Genomic DNA, 23,526 nt, shown 5'->3' with positions numbered 1-23,526 from the left:
GCGAAGCATGGCTTCACGCTTTCGGCATTTACTGCTGCGGCAGCCAAGGATTTCTCAAATGGATGAACTCCTCCACACGTTTTGAACCTTCATTAAAGAAAGGTACTGATTCCCGGGGCGGGGGGCCCGATGTTAATCTGAAGAAGCGCGGCAGTGCGCGGGCGATGCCGGACCGGGTGAAGAAGGGGCCGGGGGGCCACCCCGCGCGCGCCCGCGCCGGCCCCTCGGCCCCGCGCCCCCGGCCCAGGGCGCTCTGCGCAGGCGCGGCCCGGGTGACAGGGCGGCGCCAAGCACGTGCGCGCCGGAGGGAGCGGGCGCGAGCCCCAGCCCCTCTGAGGGACCGACCTGGCCGCCCGCCCGCTACCGCCGCCGGCGATGACCGGAGCGGGGAGGAAGGAGCGGTACGGACGAGCCGCCGCCATCGTCCTGACCCGCTCCGGTTTGAAAGCAGCGCGCCGCGGGGCGGCCTGTGCCGCCCCACGGCCCCGCCCGCCCTGTGATTGGCGAGAGAAAAGGAGGGAGCGGGTGCGCGCCAGGCCCCGGCGTGTCGCAGCGAAGCCGGCCGGCCGGCCCCCGCTGCCGCGGCGCCGCGCGTTCCGCCCTGAGCGTGTGTGCGGGCCCCGGAGGGGAGCCGAGCCGAGCCAGGCGAGTTGCGTGCTGCCGGCGCCGCCGCTGCCATGGAGAGGAGAGGCAGCAGCAGGAGGGGTTGATTCCGCGCCCTTCCCCCGATGAGACTGTGGCTGTGCTGGCTGGGCTGCTACACCCTGTTCCTGTGGGTGCTGAGGAGGAGGATGTGGTCTGGCCCTGCCAGGTACCTGAGGAGCCCTTTATCCAGGTCCCTCTACGTGAATATGATGGGCAGCCGCAGCCAGCCCGCCCCGGGCGCCGGGGAGAACCACCAGGTACAGCCCCGCAGGCAGCCGCCCTTCCCGCCCCTCCCCTCCCCCACCCCGCCTTCGCTCCCCGTGCCCGGCGGGGCCGGGCTGGGCAGGGGGGGTCCGCGCCGCCGGGGCCTCCTGCCCTCCCCTCCCGGCCGCCGCTTCTAGGGAAGGCGCGGAGCCCCGCCGGGGGCAGCGGGCGGGAAGAGGGGGGGGTCCTCGTCCGCCGGGGCGCCCTGAGGTACCGGGGAGGGGGGCGGGAAGCGGGGAACCCCGGTGCGGGCTGAGCGGGGCACGGGGCCGGGCAGCGCCAGACAAAGAGAGGGAACGGCTGGGTGCTCCCGGTGAGAAAGTTGACGTGCGAGGTGCGCCCGGGAGCCTGCCGGGGAGGCGGGCTGAAATACTGGGGCCGAGGAGCCGCGGGGGGAACTGTGTTCGGGGCTGGATGGCGGCGGGGCGTGCCGTGGGCTGGGGTGCTCGCCGCGGGGGGGCCGTGGGAGCGGGGGTGGGGAGCCCGCGCGGTGTCCCGAGGCCGACAGTGCCGCGCGTTGGGGGTCAGAGCCGCTCCCGAGAGGTTTAAACCTTCCTCTTGCGTTTTTCCTGGGGAGCTCTGTGAGTAAATGCCACTTGAATGAAGTTTGCAGGTGGTGTGAATGGGGTGGGTTTGTAATCACAGAGACGGTTTAATTAATACTGGTGTATCTAGGGGAAATTTTAAAAGTCAGCCGCTGGGAAACAGCGAAGCTCACAGAGGCCTTGGAACAGTAGTAGAAGGCAAAATAGAAACGAGTTTGCAGTGTGATAGGACTGCTGTAAAAGGTTAGTGCTATATGGGCAGTATAGGCACGTGGATCAGTACTTTCTGGAGAAGTTAGGGACTATGCCCTTGCTGTACAATGGTTATGTGATATGATTGCATTTGGAATATGTTCAGATCTGCACTACGTTTTACCAAAATGCTGCTGAAAATGTGGCAGGAGTTCAGAAGGGCTAATAAAAACTGTTCGTGCTGAAGGAAGATACTGACTTATTCTAAGTAAAATATACAGAGCCTAGCTCATGAAGAAGACGTAGCATAAATACTTGAGGACTGCTGTACAAAGGAGGAATGTAATTATGCATCATAATTCTTCAAGCTGATCCATTACTGGAGTGCTCTGAGTGGGCACTGACACCCAGAATCTTGCCACTGAGTGAATGTATTACTGGGGTTTAATTAATACAGTCTGCTGTTTGGATTATTCAGTACATAAGTAGGATGACAAAGAGAAGCAGAATTCAGATTTACAGAAATAACTTCCTTCTGGCAAACAAAGAAAAACTGAAAGTCTTTTGTGATGTTAAAAGCTGTACTAGAAAGACAAGTCAACCAAGGAAATGTGTTACAGAGATGATTATGTTGTTCACAGATAGATGGTCTGCAGTGGATACTCTCCCTTCTGATTTATTTGGTCTGGTCTTCAAACTTAAGTATTGATTATTTAGTAAGCTTAGTGAAATTTATTATGACTGAGTTTGGGCGGTTACTCATAAGTAACGATTGCATGTTGAGGCCCCAGATGCTTTCACTGTGTGCAGTTTTACTGACTTTGTTAGTTTTATGTAAGTTAGCTAAAAGAACATTTTCTTTCTTTCACTACTATTAGACAGAGAGTTGTCAATAATTATATGTCATATATTTTTATATAAATAATATTTTATAAAATATTTTATATATTTTATTATAACAAAATCTTTTGAGATTGTTGTACTGTGGTTTTTCAGCTGTAAGAGATTGAGACACTTTCTGTCATGAAACTAGTGGCCTGAAAAGAGCTCTTCATATATTGGCCATGGAGGAAAACAAAAGCAGTTTCTGTTCTGAGGAAGCAGTACCATAATTAAGCTGTCTTTCACCACTTTTGTTATTTGAAATTTGGATTGGTTTTATCCTGTGTTGCCTTTTTTTTTTTTTTTTCCTTCTTATAGTTTGCTATAATTTCTATTAGTCACTAGTCTTACATGGGTAGTTGCTAATAACCTTACTGGCAACATTAACCGTAAAGAAGAAATTAGAGGAGATCTGTGTACCACACCTAATTTCTGGAAATGGGCTTCTCACAGTTGTCAGCATCATCATCCTACCAATGCTTATGTCAATATATATATAAGTCTTAAAGGCAAGAATTGTGGGACTGTTGTTTCCATGGTGAGATCCTGGAGCTACAGATAACCGAGTTCGGTGCAGAACCAAGGTGTACAAGCTCAAGTACAGGACATATGTAGTCATATCGCTTATGGAACAAAGCCTGTGTTTCCCAAAGCTTTGATAGTTGGATACATTTTCTTCTGGTTAGAAAATGGCAGCACATTGAAAAAGGCAGATATCTGAGCTGCTCCAAACCTGCCCAGTGTAGCTGGACAGCAGCCTCATGAATGACCCTGACACGTATCCCAGGCTGCTCCTCAGCTCCTTGGGATTATTCGCTTCTGCCAGGCTCTTGAAATTGTCTTCTGAAGATGGATGGACAAAGTACACAGGGTGCTGCTTTAGTGGTTTTTCATGACTCTCTAAGGACTCCTTTTGGGAATCACTGGCTATGCTGATGCATTTAACTAGCACTCCACTGCAATGAGAAAAGACCTAAACTGGTAAATCGGCAGTCTTGGGGATCCCTGTGTCAGACTCCATCATGTGGTACCAACTTGCTGGAAATCTGGTTTTTAGATGATAGCATCACTTAGTTGTGCTACCTGCAAGTGTTTGAAAGTAGAACTGAAAGCCTGATTTTGCCAGAAATGTACCCATTATGCAAGTGGTTTTCAAAGTAAACCTAAGCAGACGTATGTTCACTCCTGTTCGGTCTTGACATCCCTTGCTACGTTGGGCCGATGTTTGATGGAGCCCCTGTTTACGAATCTGCCATAATGATCTCGATGCAGCTGTCTGCTCCCCTCTGCTTGCTGACACTATTCTTGTGAAGCAGTAGGGCACTGCAATAAGAATCCTGTCCCATTATTATTTGAATTGCAGTACTGACTGGAAGTCCCATTGTGCTGAACACTTTGTAAATGTTTGTTAAGTGACTGTTCCTCTTCCAGCAAGGTACAACAAATGTGAAGGGATCGGGATATGAGCACACATTTTGCGTTGTGTCTACAGCCATACTATCTTAAGTGTTAAATCGTTGGGGAGTTAACCCAGCTGACTGCTTGCTGTCCTTCTACAAGCATTTTTAAAAGATTACATTAAAACTCTCCATTTCTCTTTAAGATACTTATAACCCCCTGTCTGCACCATAAACACATGCAGCCGGGTTAAGGAACATTATTGCAAGATCTAAGGGGGAAATAAGAGCATTGGCTGTACAGAATGATTCTTTATATTAGAAAGCAGACACGATTACATTAGAGATTTGGAGGGATGACAATAACTCAACATAAGTGTAGGAGTGTGAAAAACAACAGCAACGTTCTTAATTACAATTACATTTAAAACTTTTTTTTTGTAACTTCTGCATATTGAGTGGAGGGAGTTGGCATTGCAACCTAGAGATGAGCAACATTTTGAATTTTATTGTCAGTGCTGACGTTCCAGAATGCTGCAGCATTAGAGGCATTTGCTGGAGGTGCAGAAGGTGGCCATGAGGGTCCTGAAATTTCAGAATTTCTATAGGTTTGACTTGTTTTGCATGAGATTTTTGCATTTGAAATAATGTAAAGCAGGTGTTAAAGAAGGAGTTTAGATATGCCTTACACGTGGATAGTAAAATGTTAGGCTATGGCATGGTTTATTACTTTTCCAGCTAGATTTGATATCAAAAAAAGTGGCATTCTTTTTCTTCACAATTAATTAAGAATAGCTTGCATATCAGAGTTAGTTTAGTTTGTATAGGAGTGGTTGTTACTAGCTAACACAAGGCAAAATGAATCATTGGCCTATTTTAGCTTGGGCTTTAGATTTTTACCAATGAAAATGTACAGAACTGCCTTTCAGCTGGTACTGATGACTTCCTAGATGCGTGAACTGCTCCTTTGTTTAGTAGAGATGCTGGGAGGCAGCTTCATAGACATGATTGTTTTGAATGACTTGTGGACCTGCTTGTTGGTACTCGTAAGTGAAGAAACATAGTCCAGCAATGCTATAAGACAGACAAGCTGTAGTCTAACGTATTGATTGGATTCTTTATCTCCTTTCCTGGAAAAATATTGCAAATGCAGTTGCTGATTTCCTTTCAGAGGATGCCTAGGGAAAAGTTGAGGATGAGTTGGAAGGTAGAACATTATCCCACTTCAAACTATTTTATCAGCGTGGTGCTGTTCCATAGAGGACCTGTGTTTCCTTTCTAGGGAATTTACTTTGTGGCATTCTTCAAAGTACAGGGTAATGATTAAGATAAAAATTAAAAGCATTATTTCCTAGCAAGTAATCAGTCCTTACTTGATTACAATTAAAATCTAGGTTAAATTAATCCTGAAGCTTGTTGAAACCTCTATAGGGGAAACTAAATTTTTACATTTACAGAAATTGATAATAGCCTTCCATGTATTCAATTTGTTTTGACTACTTCTGTTTTTATATTGCTGAACTTTTTAATGATGCTTTATCTCTTTCTCTAGTGGTATGTCTGCAACACAGAACAGCTGTCTGAATCCCTTCAGCCTATTTTTGTCCAGAGTTACCTTGACCAAGGAACACAGATATTCTTAAACAACAGCATTGAGAAATCAGGCTGGCTGTTTATCCAGCTCTATCACTCTTTTGTGTCCTCAATTTTTAGCCTCTTTATGTCTAGAACATCTATAAATGGGTAAGTGAAAAGCCAGTCTCAGGTAAACTAAATACAATATAGATTTAGAGTTTTAAAGTGTTCAGTCCTACCTCTTGATCTGTCAGTTTTTCCTAAATTTGTAGTTTTCCCTTTGCCAATCTAACAGATCTAAAATGCCCTACACTGCTCTTCACGCCCAGCTCTCTTAATTGAAGAACACCACTTCCACTGCAGGGGGATGGAGGAGGTAATTGCAATTAATAAGAAACAGTCAGAGGGCTCTTAATTGTATTTTATAACCATTACTTGTATTAATTTCCTTTGAATAATAGAATGTTCTTTGTGCTAGACAATGTATCCCTCTTAGCTCTGCTTTCTTCCCCCTCCTGCCTTGCCCTTTACCTACTGCCGTATCTGTATCCGTTACTGTTGTGATTGTCCTTGTTGAAGGTGGCTGTATCCAGTCAGTTCTGTATTGCATCTAAAACTCCTTCTACTAGAGAGCGTGTGCACGCCCACTGCAAACCTAGGCAGATTTCTGAACAGTGCAGAAGTTGGCTGAGTGTTGTGTCTGGTAACACTAATGTAGAACAGAATTCTGTCCTTTCTCTTATTCTGTAAAACTTAATGTCACCTCAGTTTGTGTGTAAGCTGTACTTGAACAGGTAATTTGTGATGTAACGTGTTTGACTGATGAAACGTCAGCAAGGCAGGAAAAGAGAAGTTTGTAAAAGAATATTCTCCTAGTCTTATTGTATCAGTCTCTTCTGTGGCTGCAGGGGATTTTAGCTGTTCGTGGGTGCTTTAGTATTTAAAAAAAAAAAGTCAGTGCCTTTTTTTTTTTTTTGCTCACTTCACCCCATTCAGACATGTTTAACAGCTTATGTTAAAAAGTTTTGACCTTATGAAAAATGCGTTTTGTTACATTTACCTGATATCTCCACCATCCTCACCTCTTCACCTACTACATACTTCTGTGCAGTCTGATATGAGGATAGTAGCTGTCTACTAAGGCTAAAAAATAATCTTTTTCCTTATTTTTCTAACCAGATGACTTTATGAGCTTCCCTGTGGTGTTCTTAGTTACTTGTAGCTTTATATAAAGGTTCCTTTGGTCTCCTCTTCTTCCTTTCTCTTCCTTTTTTTTCAAAGGCTCTCCAGTGCTTTGAATAACACCTCATAGTGCTGTTGGGAATAATAGCTATGAGCCAATTATACAGTGTGGCTGACACAAGTGTGCTGCAAGGGGGCTCTGCTTAAATTGGCTGTATTCTGTTTATTTTTATACATTCAATATCCTGTTTTAGTTTCTTTTATATGATGATGTTTGTTTCTTTGGGTTTTAGTACAGTCAATCTTTCCTAGGCCACCTCCTTTTAACTTTTTTTTTTTTTTAAATTCTTTGATTCTTTTTGTTTACTGGTTTTTTTCCCCTTGAATGTAAAAGATTTTTGTTCATTGTCTTTACATTTAACCTGCTATTCAACGTTAGTTTAAAGAGTAGTATTTATCTACCTTCAGTCTGTTACTGACCAGTTCTTTTTCCTCTGCTTGTTCTACTGACTCTTTCATCTTCTGAATTCTGCTATGACAGCTGAAATCTGTCACTATGTAGTCTTCAAACAGTTACGGGCAGGTATGTCATTGACTTGATCCATAAGGAATCCAACTGTCACCTCTGCCCAATTCCTTAATGAGTTGCCTGTTTGGTATTCCACAGCTCTTCATGTTGAATGCAGGATCTGCAGATAGCAGCAAAAGCCATTGTAACATACAATTTAAAAAAATCTCATTTGCCACTCCAGCAGTGTTACCTCCATCCTTTCTTTAATCTGTTCCCTGGCTTCCCTCCTAATTCCACATTCCATTCCTCATTCATTGTGCATATGCATCTGTGTCTGATGCCATTTTATTTCCTCTGCTATTTCTTTTTTTTTTTTTTTTTTTTTTTAAGGCAGGTGGCTGAGGTTCAAATCTGCAAATGTGACAAATAAGGTTCAGCCTTTATCTTTCCCTCTCTTTCTCTCCTTCCTTTTTTTTTTTTTAATGCAATCATTTTCTTGAGCTGCACCCCATGAGCTCTTCCTTACCTAATCAAATTCCTCCTGAAGTCTTAACCACTGTAACTGCATGTGGCTGTGTGTTTGATCTCTGACAAGTGCAAGGCAAGTTGAACTGGATTTTAGATTTATCTGAGCAGTGACCTTGTCTACTATTATGTGTGACTGGGTGCTGCCGAAGTGCATTCTAAATTACTTTGTTGTCCTTGTTAGAGTTTGTACAAAATTAATCATTTCATGTTAATTCATTTTTACATTTCAGGCTGCTGGGAAGGGGCTCAATGTTTGTGTTTTCCCCAGAACAATTTCAAAGACTGCTTAAAATAAATCCAGAATGGAAATCCCACAGACTTCTTGATTTAGGCGCTGGGGATGGAGAAGTCACTAAAGTAATGAGTCCTCACTTTGAAGAAATCTATGCCACTGAATTGTCTGAAACTATGATTTGGCAGCTTCAGAAGAAGAAATACAGGTATTGTACAGAATACTTCCTACATCCTTTATATCAGACATTCCATTTGTAATATTTAATGAACGTTCAGTATTTTCAGTCAACTTCTCTATTATTTGATCATCATGGAAAAGGTTAACCTGTACAAACGCAGGAAAACAAACACATCTCATGTTCCCTCTTACCAATGCTTTTGTTACATGGGTGTTCCCTGTTGTGAGTTAACAAAAAATAGGCAACAACCATTTTGAAGTCTCTTCATAGCTTGTGTAAATTGCTTTAATCAAGGGAGTCAGAAAGATGAAATTCAGTTGAACAATCTAACCGAACAGTTCAAAATTGTGGGAGGAAGACATGAGTACTACAGAGAAAGCAAACTGAATCCTAGTCATAGAGATACCTCAATAATATGTGTCTGTCTAATCCCCCGGTATAGATGACTATGTAAAGATTCTTTTATTCTTGCTGTACTTAGCTCCTGCTGTTAAGATTGTTTATTATTTAGTAACAAAAACCTCAGCACTTTTAGAACTTTGTTCATGCACTTGTCACAGCTTCTGGAGGTTCTTGCAGGCAGCTGATCCAGTCTTGTAGGGTAATCGTTAGTATTTCAGGCACTATATCCCTAGATTTCAACCCAAAGAATGAAGGAACTGTGAATTTCTTTTCTTCACTTGTTTGAGTAGAATACATAAGTTACTTTGCAGTCCAGGTTTGCACACTGGTAAATCAGAGTGGATAGAATGTAGCAAGCCATTAATCGCTGTTCAGCTTTGTTGTTCCTTGAGAAGTATCTTCAGTTTTATTCTAGGACAACACATTTTTTTAATACTTGAGGGTTTGTTTTTTGTCTCCTTTATTGCCTGATGATTATAAGGCAATATAAAGGTTCATATGGCTGGATATATACCCATGCCCATTGTACATGTAGTTTTCTTTTCCAAAAGACCAGAAGGATTATTTCTGTCTCTTCTTATTGGCTAGGTGGCTGACCTTTCCTGCATTATCAACACATCCATGGGGAATTTTGTCTTCAGTGGTTCTCTGTGAACTCAGCTTGTGTTTGTTTAACAGATTGTATCTCTTTCCTTTTCCTGTTGTAGGGTGCTTGGTATAAATGAATGGCAAAACACAGGATTTCAGTATGATGTTATCAGCTGTTTGAATTTGCTGGATCGCTGTGATCAACCACTGACTGTATTAAAAGATATTAGAAGTGTGCTGGAGCCAACTAGAGGCAGAGTTATTCTAGCATTAGTTCTGCCATTTCACCCTTATGTGGAAAATGGTAAGTACACAGATGAATAGCTGTTTAGGCAGATAAAGAAAACATTTGTAGGTTATAGTATCCCAAATTAAATGTTTAATAAATAATTGACATGTTTGTATTTGAATTTTACAAATAACTTGTATAGTGCATGTTCAGAAGTATGAAATCACAGGTAAATAGGCTACATTATGTCACCCCGTTTCTTAATTCCCCAACACACATTGTTGGCACCAACAAAAACCTCAAATATTGTAGTCACATATCCTGTTCTGCAGGCTGCCACATTTGAGCTGTGTTGGAGCAACACAGGAAAACTGATCTCTGATTAGGGCCCTCTGCTGCGGTCCTACAGGTAACCCCAGGTGTCTCTAGCAACCAATTGAGCAAAGCCATCAGAACTGTCTGTAATGCTGAATAGAGCAGTTCAGATCAAACTGTTTCAAGTGTTCCAGATGAACTGCACCTACAAATTCACTTTCCAACACGAGCTGTTAAAGTAAAAATTAAAAAAAACATGATGTGCAAAATATCAACCACTATTTATATTGTATTAGTAACTGGAATAAAAAAGTAAAGTTCAATGCCAAAACTCCCATTATTTCCCCTATTTGCATTTTAAAGAAATACATGAGAGATTTTCAAATGAATCTGTCCTTATAACTAAACTTCACAAGAGACTAGAATTTTTTTTTTTTTTTTTTAACATGCTATGACTGTGGATTCAGGTTGAGGCACTTAAAAGGTGGTTTGAATTCCAGAAGGCTGATGTTCATCAGTCATCCTTTGGACACTGGCTCTCCTTGAGTATTAAGGCATGTCTGTAGAAAAGCATGTATGGCCAGAAAATACAGAACTAATAACCTGAACAATCTGGCAATCAAAACGCATCAAACTGCATCTGTTTTCCTCTTTTTATACGCCAGTGGTATTTTGGTGGGAGGAGGGGTGGGGAGGGGGAAGTTTTAAGTGTAAAAAATACCACCATCAGATGAAGAATTGCTTAAAATACAGTACTTGAGCATGTAATTCTGCAACTAGTCTGAAAAGTAGTCTGTCTTAAATTAGATGGGGGGGTTGACTTATGCATCTGTATGGTATTTCAGACATACTTGATTACAACTTATTGTTCCTATCCTGTGGAACAATATGGCTTTCCCTTTTAAAGTTCTTTAAAATCTGAAATAACAGCAGTCTCTTTCTAGTCTTCCATTGGCGAATTAGAAGCAGAAATTGAGAAATTATTTGGATGGCTTTTTTGTTTGTGTACCTTCAAAACTACGTGCCATTGTGTTTTGCAATCACTATTGCACCCAGCATCTACTGTTCTGAGTGTTGTTGTGTAACCGTGTGACAGATTACACGCAACTTCCTGGCTCAACAGGAGGCAGATAAATTAGGGAAGAAACTTCTCTAAGTCTGCTTATACCCTTCATCATGAATCTCCTACAGTACACTGGGAGGATAATAGAGTGTTAAATTTATAAATCCCAGGGGACTGGAAACCTGTTCTGGGATTGTTGAACTGTCATTCCTACTTGTTCAAAGTTGAAACCTGTTGCAAGATGTCTTGTAAACCAAAGTCATACTTTGTGGTGGTAGCAGATTAGTCACTTCACTTAAGGCAGTTTTGTTTCCTTAATATGTTCTGAAATTTAAGAACATATTCAGTTTGTCTGTTTACCACTATCATGGATATGGGCCCATATAAACTTCTTCAGACAATGCAGGTTGGCACACCCAAAAGTTACTGTCATTCCACTGAAGTTTTCCCAGATAAGATCTATTTAACTGTAGTCTAAAGAAATAGACAATTAAGTACCAGACTATCTTCAGGATGTACAAATGATTTTAGAATTTCAGTATTTTCATTCAGCTGTTCTACAAGATGATGCATTTTTAAAACTGTTACAGAGATACATATGCTTTATATTTAACAAGAAATATATAGTTGGGACATTCAAAGAGGAGAACATTTCATGGCTCAAGTAACTTATTGTAGCACTAATTAAAAACAGTTTGGGCACACCTAGAGAAACTTTCAAATATTAGAGGGGGGAACAAATGGAGAAGAGATGAGTCAGGTAAGCTGTTTGATCAGTGTAAAGATCAGTTTTTAGAAATGGAGGAATGATTTTAATCAAAACTAGATATTTGAGTTATTACACATAATTTAATGGGAAGGTAATTGTGGAAACTGTCAATGTGAATAACAAAACTTACTGTAAGAGAACAAAGCAAGGTGGAGGAGGAGGTAAAATACATTTCTGTGCTTACTGTTTCTGGAATTACAGTGACACCTAGAGTCTAAAGTAGCTTAATGATAAATTCTTTCTGGGGATTTTCAGGGTTTTATTTTCAACATACGGAACAATAAGTAATGCACTTACTGCACATGTCTAAATTTGGCAAGTAAGGCAGATAAATCATAAGATATTAAACTAGTCATTTTAAAATATGTATTATTATAACTTTATATTTTTAATAGGTATCCCATAGGGTCATATAAAAACCCTTTGTATTTCCTAATGTAGACATCATATTTATATAAAGGCATTATTAGATAACTATGACTAGACTGGTTTAATTTTGTCCAAAATAAAAATATCAGAGACACCATACTTCATAAGTAGTAAACCCTAGCAGCCTGGGATTGTGAAATGTTTTTGTTGAACACACTAATGTCCCTGTGATTGATTGACGGGGATAAGAAGACAAAGGTGTGTTTCCCATCTTCCTGAAATACTTAGTACTGAATTGCGCTGGAAACACAGTACTGTACTAGATGAACCCTCACTTTGTCTCAGTTGTCAGTTCTCATCTCACTGAAGTGAGAAATGCCATTTAATTTCTTAAACAACGCCTTGCTTTATTTAAATTATGATAAAAGATGCAGCTGATGCTGAATGCCTGATACTAACAGATCTCTTGTAAAAGTGCTGGTTTTGTAGATTGGCTAGGTATTAACTGCTAAAAAACGTATACGACCTTGACTAAGTAGCGTACTTCTGTGTTCATGCTTGTATCCATGTTGAACAGGCATGTAAAGGCAAAACTTGGTGCTCCAGGTAATCCTGACTTTGGATGGTAGGACTGGAAGATGGAGGTTGTCTGTCTAGCATGTGAATTTTAATATTGCAGGAGCAACCACTATGACCACTACTTTCCTTTCCTAAATAGGTTCCCATCCCAAATGAGCTTTACCATGATAGCACATGCATTTATATTGTCTGTTTTTTTCTGCTTGCCTGTCTGCAGAAGACAGAGGTTTTGCTCTGTTTAAGCTGTTGTTAAGACTCAGTAACTCTTGATCTGTGTATCTGTTACATTGACAATTACCGCATTAACGTGACTAAAACCAGAATTTCACCTATGAAAAAAGTTTATTTTCTGTTGCTGTCAATTATCATACATCTTTCACAAATGCTCAATTCATGTAAATTTATTTTAAAAGAAAAAAAAATACGTAGAATTAAATCTAAACGAAAAAAGGAAACTTTTATGAAGCATTAGCAGTTATCTTATGACAGAGGAAGTCTTTTCCCACGGTTGTTATTCCTGCAGAATGGAAAATGGAAGTAACATGTAACATAGTTGTACTGTACAATGCATTTGGTTTCGGTGATCTGCTTAGGAAATACTCTTGAGGAATACTGCTCTACAAGGTTTTCTCCTCTCTTTTTAAAGCAAAGGAAGTCTGTGAAGAAGCTTAACTTCTTCATCTGCCCCTTTATTTGCACAAGAAATATCGAACAAATCTGAAATGCTGCTCATGCTCATCTGTTCTGATAAACAGTGTCGTCTTCCAAATCATCCTAGGGGAAAAAGGTAGAAGTATTTTGTTACTGATGTGAGCTTTTTTCTAATAAAGAAAGAATTTCCTTTTTGAGGCAAACTCCATCCCTTTACTGTTTTGGTAAACTCCTCTCCCCGCTTATCCAGTTGTTTTTGTCCATGTGGCACCTACAGGATTCAAAACATTTCTTTTCCTCTTGCCTTTTGCTATTCTTCAGGGAGTGCAGGGGCAGTAAAACATACCCCTTATTTTCACTGTGTTCTATCTGATGCTCAAACCAAGGCCCAGCTCATGTTAACAGGGACGTGGAATCTTTAAAAGGGTAATTACAGAAGAGAAAAATAGGGGCTGTATGGCACTAAATCAAGTAAAAACGCATAGAGGAGAAGTGTTTGACTTTGTTCTGTGTTTCTTTTGGTTTCTCCTTGCATCTCTGAAGTGATGTGGTCCATGCTCAAAATAGGAAACAGTTTATATTGTTTCTCAAAAGAAGCAACATTTTTGAAGCAGAATTTTGAAGCTATTTTCTTTGCTTGCAAATACATGTGACTTCTAAAGTTCTTTTTTTGTAACTTACGTGGCATATGCAAAATTATTGTCATATGGTCATGTAAGACTTATTGGCATAAATTTGGAATGATGAAAGAAGTTGTGTGGCTTTACACAGTGATACTGAGTACTTGCTTTAGGCTCTGTTAGTTGAAGGAGGGGTCAATAGCTGTAAGAATGTTGTAGAGATTTTATAAGTTTTGTATGTTCCTGTCACCTAGCTACCCTGGGCTAAGGGAGCAAGAGGAACTACAATAGAAATATTTTTCAAAAATGAACTCTTAGTAGGTCTGTGTTTTACCAAACAATCCGATACCACTTGCTGAGACCTCTTCTTGGCAAAATATAAATTTACGAAAGCTTCATTTTTAAATATATATACATACATTATATAAGGTATATACTATCATATTCATATATATAAAAAATTGTACATGTATGGTCATTTAGAACGCTTTATAATGTCTTTGACTGTTGTGCAGAATAATTTTTTTTTAGACCTTTTGTCAACTTTAAAAAATAAAAGTCTGTTTCCTGATGAAATAGCAATGGTATACTCTTAAAAACTGTTGGTTCCTCTTTTTCCCCATAAATTTCTGTTTTGGTAGATAGATACTTACAGGCTGTTGGCAGTGTTCAGCATACCTCTGCTTTTGAAGTTCTTGGGCAATTGCTTGAAAAATTTTTCGTCCGCTACTGATTTTCTACAAATTATTTAAAATATTTTAGGTCAGTGCTACATTTTAAGTTGGGGGAAACATCTTTTTTACCTTATGTAATTTTGATTTTTTTTTTTTTTTCCCTGTATACATCTTTGGGAATGTCACTACATAACACTTAAAGAACATAGAGTTTAGCAGGCAGAAGGGTTTTAAATTACATTAATATTACATCTCTTAACATATATACCTTCTTTAATGGATATTTAAATGTATGGCGTTTGATTTTTGTTCACGGATACATGATAGAGGTTCTTAATAGACTTGTTTTAAATACAGTAAGGCTTACCTGAATGCATCACTTAAACAAACAAAAAATTAATAGCAAAACCTGTTCTTTTCAGAAGTTCAAAGAAAATTTACTGAAAACCTAAAGTAAGCTGTGTACTAGAGATGGCCTTTACATAGATTGACTTTGTCCTGTATCTAATTCGTTAAAAATAAGCTAATTAACCAATTAGTTAAATGTAAAATCATTAACTAGTTTTGTACAAATCTGAGGTGAGGCCTTAACAGCTCTAAATGTCTCTTTAAGTGAATCATTGATTAGCCACAAAATGGATACTTTAAAAAGACAAGGAAAAAAAAAAAGAAAGCTCTGAATCACAGGCAAAGCAAACAAAGCGATAACATACACAGTTCTCTTTTCTTTGGTCTTCATGCCCACTTTTCTTTAGCAGCGTTGGTTTTAACTGGAGGGAGGGATAATAAAATTTTAAAAGATTAAAACATCAGATGAGAAGCCAACTGCTGAAGTTGCAGAATAGTTAAAAGCCTCAAACAGTTTGTAGCTATAAGTCTTTAATTAGATCAACTTATACCATTGGAAAAATCAGAGAAGTTTTCACGCATATAAGGGCTTTTTCAGCTTCTCTTAGAAGATGTTGTAGGTATTTTTGCTTTGAGTACAATGGAACCTGCCTGAAGTACTACCAAATTCTCAGAAATAAACCAGTGGCATCACAGATACCAGTTTTTCCCCTGAAGAAGGCTTGATTAATTTTTCCCACTACACTTCTTCATCTAGAGTAAAGGAAAACAAAAATCAAAAAGACTGTCCTGTCTTTATGCTTAGACAGGGATCACTACAGCGAAGAACCGTTTTACCAAATCATACCACTTAGGACTGGGAAGTCCTCATTCTCATGTCAAAGTCTCATTATGATGTAAAGATTCCAGTTGCAGCATTTGGGTGTTTGTTTTTAAGTAAACACAAATTTTGTTCTAGATTAAAAAAAACAAAAAAACAAACAACACAAACAAACCTGTATTTATGTAACTTTTAAACAGGTGCCTTCTAATGTGTTTGTTTCCTATAAGCATAAAGCTTTTCACAAGTCTCTGCTACTGTAAAATTTTACTGAGATATCTCATATATATATATTTATGATGTATGAATAGAATTTCATTACCCAAGTAAAGCCAGTCTGCAGTAACTTTACTGCAGCTCACAAATACTTTGACATTAAATTTAAATTAGTTTACTTTTACTGGAAACTAATCCAAAGAGTTGATGACTTACGATGGTAATTTCTAGTTTTGCTTTTTGCGTATGCCTTAATAAGTAATCTCCAATTTGCTGATTAATACTCTCAGGATAACTTTAACTGTAGAATACCTTCACTTGTAGACACTTTATTGTAACAATGAAATGTGTTTGCTATTGAGAGTACAGGTATGTGCCACATAAGGGTTTGCAGATGTGTGCAGCGTATGAACTTCAACCCACCCCCTCTTTAAAACTTAATTATAAAAGTTACGGAATCTAGGAATGTTTTTTTACTCTCCTTTGTGGAGATGTTAAAACTGTTTAGATTTACAAAATTAACAAAATCAGAAAAATCACTTTGAGCCTACCTTGTAAACTGCAAAGAATGTGAATACAGTAGTGCTGTATAGAAACAGTAAGGATGAGGTGATGATCATGAAGACGAAGATGAGTTCTCCATTGCTGTGCTGCTTGTCTTCTCCTTTAGTAAAAGTGAGTGTTAGAATAACGGACAGTTCTTCTGATTCACATAATTTTCTTAAGATTCTGCATTTCAGCCCTGTTCCTCTGAGGAATTAAAAAAATCTTATACTCATCAGTATTTTCTGGTTTATTTTCAGTCTAAATTCCTTAGTGAGATCACTCTTCTTTTGTTTTTATGAAAGTTTGAAAGGGCAATGGAGACTTGCTATTTTTTATTATGAACCTTTCCTTGAGGGGTAGACAGAGAATAGAATCCAGTTTTGTGCTCTCATAAAGGAATATCTGAATAAGGCTTACAGGCTTTTGTTCAGAAATACAATTAGATAGAGAAAGGAAGGAATACAGGGAAAGTAATAATCCAGCTAGGGGTTTTTTCCCCTATTTTAGGCATATAAAACTGAAAAGTAGTTAATGAAGTCTCATCACTTTCTTAACTAGAAGGTAAGTGATACAAATGTTCAGAACTAAAACTTTTTGCTGAAGCTGGCACAGTGAATCCCCAGTTCTGAAACCCTGTACTCTGTTGCACATATTTCCACTAAATGTCAGTTCTTCTACTTCTCACTTTTCTCTTGACACTTCCTTTCTGATAGCCATTAAAGTCTTTAAGAGGATGCAGAGTGTGGTTAGACAACACAGAGTACAAAACTTCTTTCTTTTGTAGAATTCTAGAGTCGTTAGCATCATATGACAAACAGTCTAATTAGCAAATAAGGTTAAGATGCTTATTTGTAGAATCCCGAATATTTTAATATAGTCATATTCCTCCTAACAGTTTTGTTGGTATTTCCATCTTAAATTCCATTCTTGACAGTGTAAGTTAAAAAAAATGTATTTAGGAAAGATAATTTTTCTTTTAAGATGCTTCATTAAGAAGGAATAATCAACTGACCTGTTTTTGTTAGTACTGTTCCATCTCCTGTTTGTTTAGAACGGGGCGAACTTGAATCTGAAAATGCTATCCCACAGATATAAACAGCATTGTCCTCTACAGTCAGGTTATTGATCTGAAGTGAAATGTTGTTTTCTGATGATGAATGTACTTTGTACTTCTGATTGTCTCTGCATCCAGGAGTACACAAATCCTCATGTTTGTTAGTTAAAAAGCGAAACCATAGCACTTCAGGTGGGGACGAGGAGCATCCAGAGGCAGAGAAAGTACATGTTAGGAACACGGTGTGCGTGGAGTAGTCAGCTTCGTGGAATCTGGGTTGTGTTACAGTGACTTGGCAGGTGTCTGCAGCACCTGTTGAGAATGAACAATTGGTAATGTGAGGGACAGTTAAAAAGCAAGGCACAGTCTAAAAAAATAAGGTACTTGGTTCATTTGAGAAAAGGTAGGAAGAAACCAACTGTATTTCAAACTTGAATTTTTTAAAGTTGTTTCCAGCAAACTTTTCTTTTAGATAATTCCTACAGCTTGCTCGTGTGTTCATTTAAGTTTCACCCATCTGGTAACGTGCTTAGCTTTCTGCTTTTCTGAAAAAGTATAGAGAAGACTCATATCTAAAATAATGTGAATGTCTCCTTTGCCCTGGAGAAAACCAAAGGAATACTTTTGTGTAGTTCCCTGCCTCAGATTTAGTCCTGAGTGTTTTGGGGATCTGGGGCAGGGCAGTGTCGTGTAACATAACTCTAGATGCTCAGTGGAGTGGTTCTGCAAGGGTTTCTCTGTCTCCTCCACTATTCCTGATCTGAGTCAAGGGAGGCAGCCTCATGGCATGCAATGGAAATGTCATAAAGGGAGACATTTATAATTTAGCAAATTCATAACACTGATTAGAATTCATAATAGTTCCTAGACATTCTTCCACTCATCGCATATATTGACTCTGGGTTTCTAAGCATAATAATATTGCTTGTTAGTTCTGACATTTAAAATTGTGTGTAGAGAAAACAGGAAGGTTCATCAGAGAAGAAAATTCTAATTAAGGAACTGAAATGTAAGATTTAATACGGCTAGTCTGGGAGACTTTTTAAAAAATCCTTATTAAAATCCATAATTTAAATACTGTTTTAGTAGATTTAATTTTATTCAAATAAATTGCTTTGTTACTTAAACAATGGAATTGAGATTATTGCAGTGAAAATGAAGATAGTAGCTTAACAGCATCCTTTTCTACTTCCTAGAAAATAACAAATTAGAAGAAAAATAAACTGAAATCTCTTTTATCTACTGCTGATACACAATTTATAAGCCTGTCCATGGTGGAAAATCAGCATTGCCCCTTCGTCATTTTTCTCACTGAGTGTTTTATGGACCAAATCCAAACAGACTCAGTGTCTGTGACTTCTACAGGAATAAAATGAAACTCTGCTTCTGTGTCAGATCAACATCAGAGCCATTGCATAGGACCTACAGCTTTCAGTGTACTTGCACCCTGTATGGTGAAAGGCAGCAGCTTGTGCTTCTGCAGTTGATCCCCTTCTCTTTTCACCTTACTCTAGAGCTCTGGGTGGCCTTGCAGAGCAGAACTCCATGGCTTCAGTTCACGTAGATACTGTCTGCTGAACTTTCCAAACCCTCCTTCCAGACAAGCATAGCTGTACTGAAACCGTGCTGCTGCTGCTGGAGCATTCTTTGCAGGGAAGTGCAGCAGGATTTGACCCAGAAATCATAGATTACAGGAACATTTCAGATTTTTGGAAGAAAAAGCATTTGCTAACAGTTGTTTAATTTGGAAGTTGTATGAAGATATCAGCAAAACTTCTGCTGCTCTTAGTTTGTAACTATGTTGCAAATCATAACCACAACATTTTTAGTCGTTTATCTGCTATTACATGGGAAAACATGAGAAGCTTTAAAAAAAAGTCTTACCAGCACCGTACAGAATCCAGTCAAATGCCAGCATTAGCATGTTTTTTAATTTGTTGAAAGATGCCATTTCTTGTATCTCTCTGGAAACGATTCTGCTTGAAGGAAGAGGAACTTGGGAAATCTTTGGAGTTGCAGAACACTCTGCATCACAAGACCTAGAACTTCCTGTTTAGAAGAGTGTTTACTGTGGCACTTAGCAAACTGGTTAAAGGTACAGACCAAACCAGAAAACATTTGTTGTTTGTGGATGACGTTACTTGGAAAATGAGTGCAGAGTTTTACATTTTGAACTTCTGATAGTTCTACTTGTAATCCTTCAGATTATTTCATTTGCTATAACAAATGACAACATGTTTTCCAGCATGCTACAAGTGTTCCACTTCTTAATATGATATGACCCTAAGCAGGCTTTACTGTATCAGCTAGTAGGTGGCCACTGGAGGAACAAAGATTCTGTAGCCATCCATTATAATGTGGTGGTCTACTGATGGAAGCCTCACAGCAAATCATCATTTTCAACTTGCTGGCTCTATTTACTGTAGTTACCTGGAACCATCTTTGGCCAGACAGTGGGCATAAAGAAAGGATTTTATAATGCTGGAAAAGATCTTCATTAAATTGTCTGTCCGTGTCAGCTGAGCACAAGCCTCACTAGTGGAAGTTACTTTTCAGCCAGTTTTGGAACTGCTAGTTAAAAATGTAACAAAAGAGAACCTTAAGAAGGACTTGCTTCTGAACAGTAGGCAAAACCTTGAACTTATCTTGCAACGGCTCTACAAATGGCTTGTCAACGTCTTGTTTGGAGTGGAATGGAATATAATCTGTGTAATATACTTTCTGTAAGAAAATGCAACACGCAATCAAGTTTTCTTTATAATTTAAACAAAACTATTTTGTTTTCTCAGTAGGTGGCAAGTGGGAAAAGCCCTCAGAAGTTTTGGAAATCAAAGGGCACACTTGGGAAGAACAGGTGAATAGCCTGCCAGAAGTTTTCAGTAAAGCTGGTTTTGCCATAGAGGCTTTCACCAGACTGCCATACCTATGTGAAGGTGATATGTACAATGACTACTATGTATTAGATGATGCTGTCTTCGTCCTCAAGCCAGTGTAAGCATGTATGAAGTAAACCTCCAGAATCTAACCCAAGAAGCAGCCTCTGAAAGAGGGATTTGATTTATGATTACTAAAAGGGAGAGAATTTTGCGATTGCCATGCTAAGTAAATACCATATAAGAAATTTAAAGGCCAAAATACTAATGTATTTCTTTGTAGTATGATTAGGAAAAAAAGGTTGTTTTTTAAACAGATTCTTCAGTTGATAATTTCGTTTTTGCCAGCTCTTAACCCAACAATGCATTCTGCAATCAAGCAGTAACGGGGGATATTTTTTTACAGTTAACCTGCAACAGGGATCAGATCCAAGCAAAAGCAATAGTCCTAACGGTGATGAAGCTGATAGAATGTGAATTGTTGTTAAAGAAATTGAGTGAAATCTGGCAATAAAGTTATCCATTCAGTTCAAGCCTTGTTGAATATAAACTGTTGAAATGGATATTCTTCCATGCTGACTTACTTTCTTACTGTCATTCTTCACATGTTTTTAGTCATGCTAATAAACTTTTTTTGAGATGACTTTTTGCATTAATTTTTGTGTTCATTTTTGTAACCATAGCCATGCTTGTCTGCAGCAACTGCTCTTTGTGTTGAGAATCAAGCTCTCAGTAGCAGCACAGCCTTGCATTTATTTAAACAGCATTTAAGTACTGTTTAAAGGTAACACTCCACAAAAAACTTACCACTTTTGGTTGGGTTTGCTTCATGTTCCTCTCAAAGCCTCATAAATCCTCATTGCTTTTGCATATGCCATTTTCCAGCTAAAGGGGTTATAGTAGAATTTGTCAAAACTGCACTTTAAACTGATGGGTTTAATAACAAACTTCTGAAGGAAGTTGTTCCCAAAAGTTTTCAGCTTGAAAAACTTGCAGGTGGTTTCTTGCAAATTTTGTGAATCGACCTGCCTCTGAGGATCAGGCTATAGGGACCTGATTTTGAAGGTTTTGCTAGCTTGGGACATTTTCTTTTCTTTGGGAATGCTAAATAAATGCTATTTATTTTAACATGTCTTGTTTTAAAAATTCTATTTAAATGGATAATTTCTGGCAGTTGGGATATAACCTTCCTTTAAAACAACAAGCGGCATCATAAGTAGTACAGCACTGGCAGGCATGTCTTGCGTTGCTTGCGATGTAAGTGTTTTGAGAGAGCAGAGAAATGTCAGCTTGTATATCAGCTGGTAAGTAAAGTAAGAACTGACTTATCTTTTGCTTTTGAAGTCTAAAAATTTGTGCAGTTTTGGATTGCTTTTTTAAATAATTGGTGATCTTATGCCAGGTAGGATTCTTCAGCTTTTATGTTTACCTTGGACTTCCTTTGCCTGAGGGTTAGTGATTTCTCTTGCTAATTTAATAGCCTTTTCTTCTCAGTCATCTTTGTGGAATAGTAAGTATTCTGTAGTGTGGAGTGAGGGGTTTGACTAGTGGGTGTTTTTCAACAGTAATTCAGGCTCAGTATTATTCTCGTTTCAGTATGCGCTTTTGAATTTTGGCACAATCAGATTTTTCTGTTGGAAAAATGAGCTATGTACGTTCTAGAGTGAGTCCATCCATTTTAGTTTTACCACCTTCATTTGTACTCATTAGTGAGTAAATAAATTTTCTTAGTGCATAATGAATTTAGCTTCATGTAGCAAATGTGTATTAAGACAAACTTTTTCAAAGGTATTTAAGTGTTTTAATCCCACAGGTTAAAAATCACACAAGAGAAGATGCATTTCACATCTCATGTCTTAATCCTGTCGCTTAGAACTTTGGTTTGAGTGGTTTTGGGACAGAAGGTGCAATGTAAATAACAGGGTTGTTTTTTTTTTCTTATGATTTCCTATTTTGTTCTCTCTATTTAAACAAGTATTCTTACACGTGAGATGGGGAATTAAAACACTAAAACATGAGAAATAACAGGGAAACCTGTGAACAGAGTAATCTTAAATTCTAAGGGACCATGTTCAACACAGTAAAAAACCTGCTTAGTCCTGTTGAACGTACAGCGTAGCCCCGAGGGACTGTACTTACACCCGTACTTCTAAAATCAGAGTTCCCTGCAAAGGAAGGGGCACGGCATGGCTCATTGTGCCAGGGAAGGGACTTATTTCTTTTTCCAAACCTTGAGAGTGCATTTGTGTGCAGTTAATGTCTGCTCACACATCCTGTGCAAAGAAACTCTTGAGTCCAGAAGTTTATTAAATTCCCTGAAATGTAATCCAAGGGGACAAGTGTTTATCGCAGGTCCGATGTCCAAATGCATTACCCCCGGGCTTAGGGAACCTGCCTCATCCCTCTGCTGGCCCTGTCCGGCTGTGGGTGACGGTGTGCGGGTTGCGGCTCGGGGATCTCACTAACGAGCACAGTTTGCCCTGGAGAGTAACTAACCTGTCTGTTCTGTCAAGGTGGCACTGGATGTGTTGCATTGCAGGAAAAAGATGCTGCGCAAGGGCATGATTTAGTCGGAAACTTTCAACACAAAGTTGGAACAACTTCGTCTCACAGAAACCGCAGCCCACCTTTGCTGGGGCATCCCAGGTACAGTGGGTTCCTGTTCCACTCCGAGGAGCTCAGGGCCCCCTGCCCGTGCTGGGGGTGGGAAGGTGGGGGGAGTAGGGCCCCGGGCAGCATCAGCCTGGGCCTGCGTGTGGCCCCCACGAGTCGTGGAGCCCTCCATCTCAGGAGGAGAAGCATCCTCCTCTGCCTGCCGTGGGAGCCCCTCACTCTCGGAGGCCCCCAGCTGAGCAGCCCGGTCCCCTCCCCTCTGGCCGAGGGCCGGCTCCTGCCGAGCGGACACCTGAGGCTGCGAGGCGGCGCTGGCCCCGGTCCCTGCCCCCTGCTCTCGGGGTCCCTGGAGCCGCCTGCTCGCCGCACTTCGAGTGCGGGGAAGGAGGTGACACAGCAGAGGCAGGTAAAGCGCCGTGGGGTCCTGGCTCTCCCCAAGAACCCACTACCTCTTTCTTCTCTTCTGCTCTCCCCTTACTTCCCTCTCCCTTTCCAGCCTGAGCCCCTTGAGGGTCCCTCACTGCATCTAGGGCTTTCAGAAGTGCTGAGAGCCTGGCTGCAAGGGGGTGGATGGGCACTGGTGGTGCAAGGGTTTATCAGCAAGACTTCTGATTATGAGGTTAGCTTTCTGGTTATCAAGCTTTAGATAAGTCAGCGGCTGCA

At 39.9% G+C, this 23,526-nt stretch overlaps 2 protein-coding genes across 3 annotated transcripts; one reads left to right on the top strand and one right to left on the bottom strand.

Moving 5' to 3' along the window:
* The first annotated feature begins 559 nt into the window (after positions 1 to 559).
* On the top strand, positions 560 to 20,893 carry METTL9 (methyltransferase 9, His-X-His N1(pi)-histidine). Its single transcript, XM_086759869.1, has 5 exons — positions 560 to 902; positions 5,478 to 5,668; positions 7,952 to 8,161; positions 9,244 to 9,428; positions 20,167 to 20,893. Exons 1-5 carry the CDS (start codon positions 729 to 731, stop codon positions 20,370 to 20,372), a joined length of 966 nt encoding a protein of 321 aa, XP_086615995.1. The 5' UTR covers positions 560 to 728; the 3' UTR covers positions 20,373 to 20,893.
* On the bottom strand, positions 12,782 to 19,361 carry IGSF6 (immunoglobulin superfamily member 6). Of its 2 annotated transcripts, none has more exons than XM_086759970.1 (6): positions 19,262 to 19,361; positions 17,336 to 17,689; positions 16,329 to 16,441; positions 15,107 to 15,163; positions 14,373 to 14,456; positions 12,782 to 13,222 (listed from the first exon to the last, which is right to left on the bottom strand). In XM_086759970.1, the coding sequence occupies exons 1-6, from the start codon at positions 19,326 to 19,328 to the stop codon at positions 13,184 to 13,186; spliced, it is 714 nt and encodes a 237-aa protein (XP_086616096.1). In that variant the 5' UTR covers positions 19,329 to 19,361; the 3' UTR covers positions 12,782 to 13,183. The 2 variants fall into 2 exon arrangements, with proteins under 2 accessions (XP_086616096.1, XP_086616095.1); XM_086759969.1 differs by having other exon boundaries at positions 14,398 to 14,456.
* Positions 20,894 to 23,526: the final 2,633 nt, after the last annotated feature.

Source organism: Chlamydotis macqueenii, chromosome 15 (assembly GCF_036417535.1).
Source record: "Chlamydotis macqueenii isolate bChlMac1 chromosome 15, bChlMac1.mat, whole genome shotgun sequence".
Taxonomy (NCBI): Eukaryota; Metazoa; Chordata; class Aves; order Otidiformes; family Otididae; genus Chlamydotis; species Chlamydotis macqueenii.
This window is presented reverse-complemented; position numbering and strand designations above follow the sequence as displayed.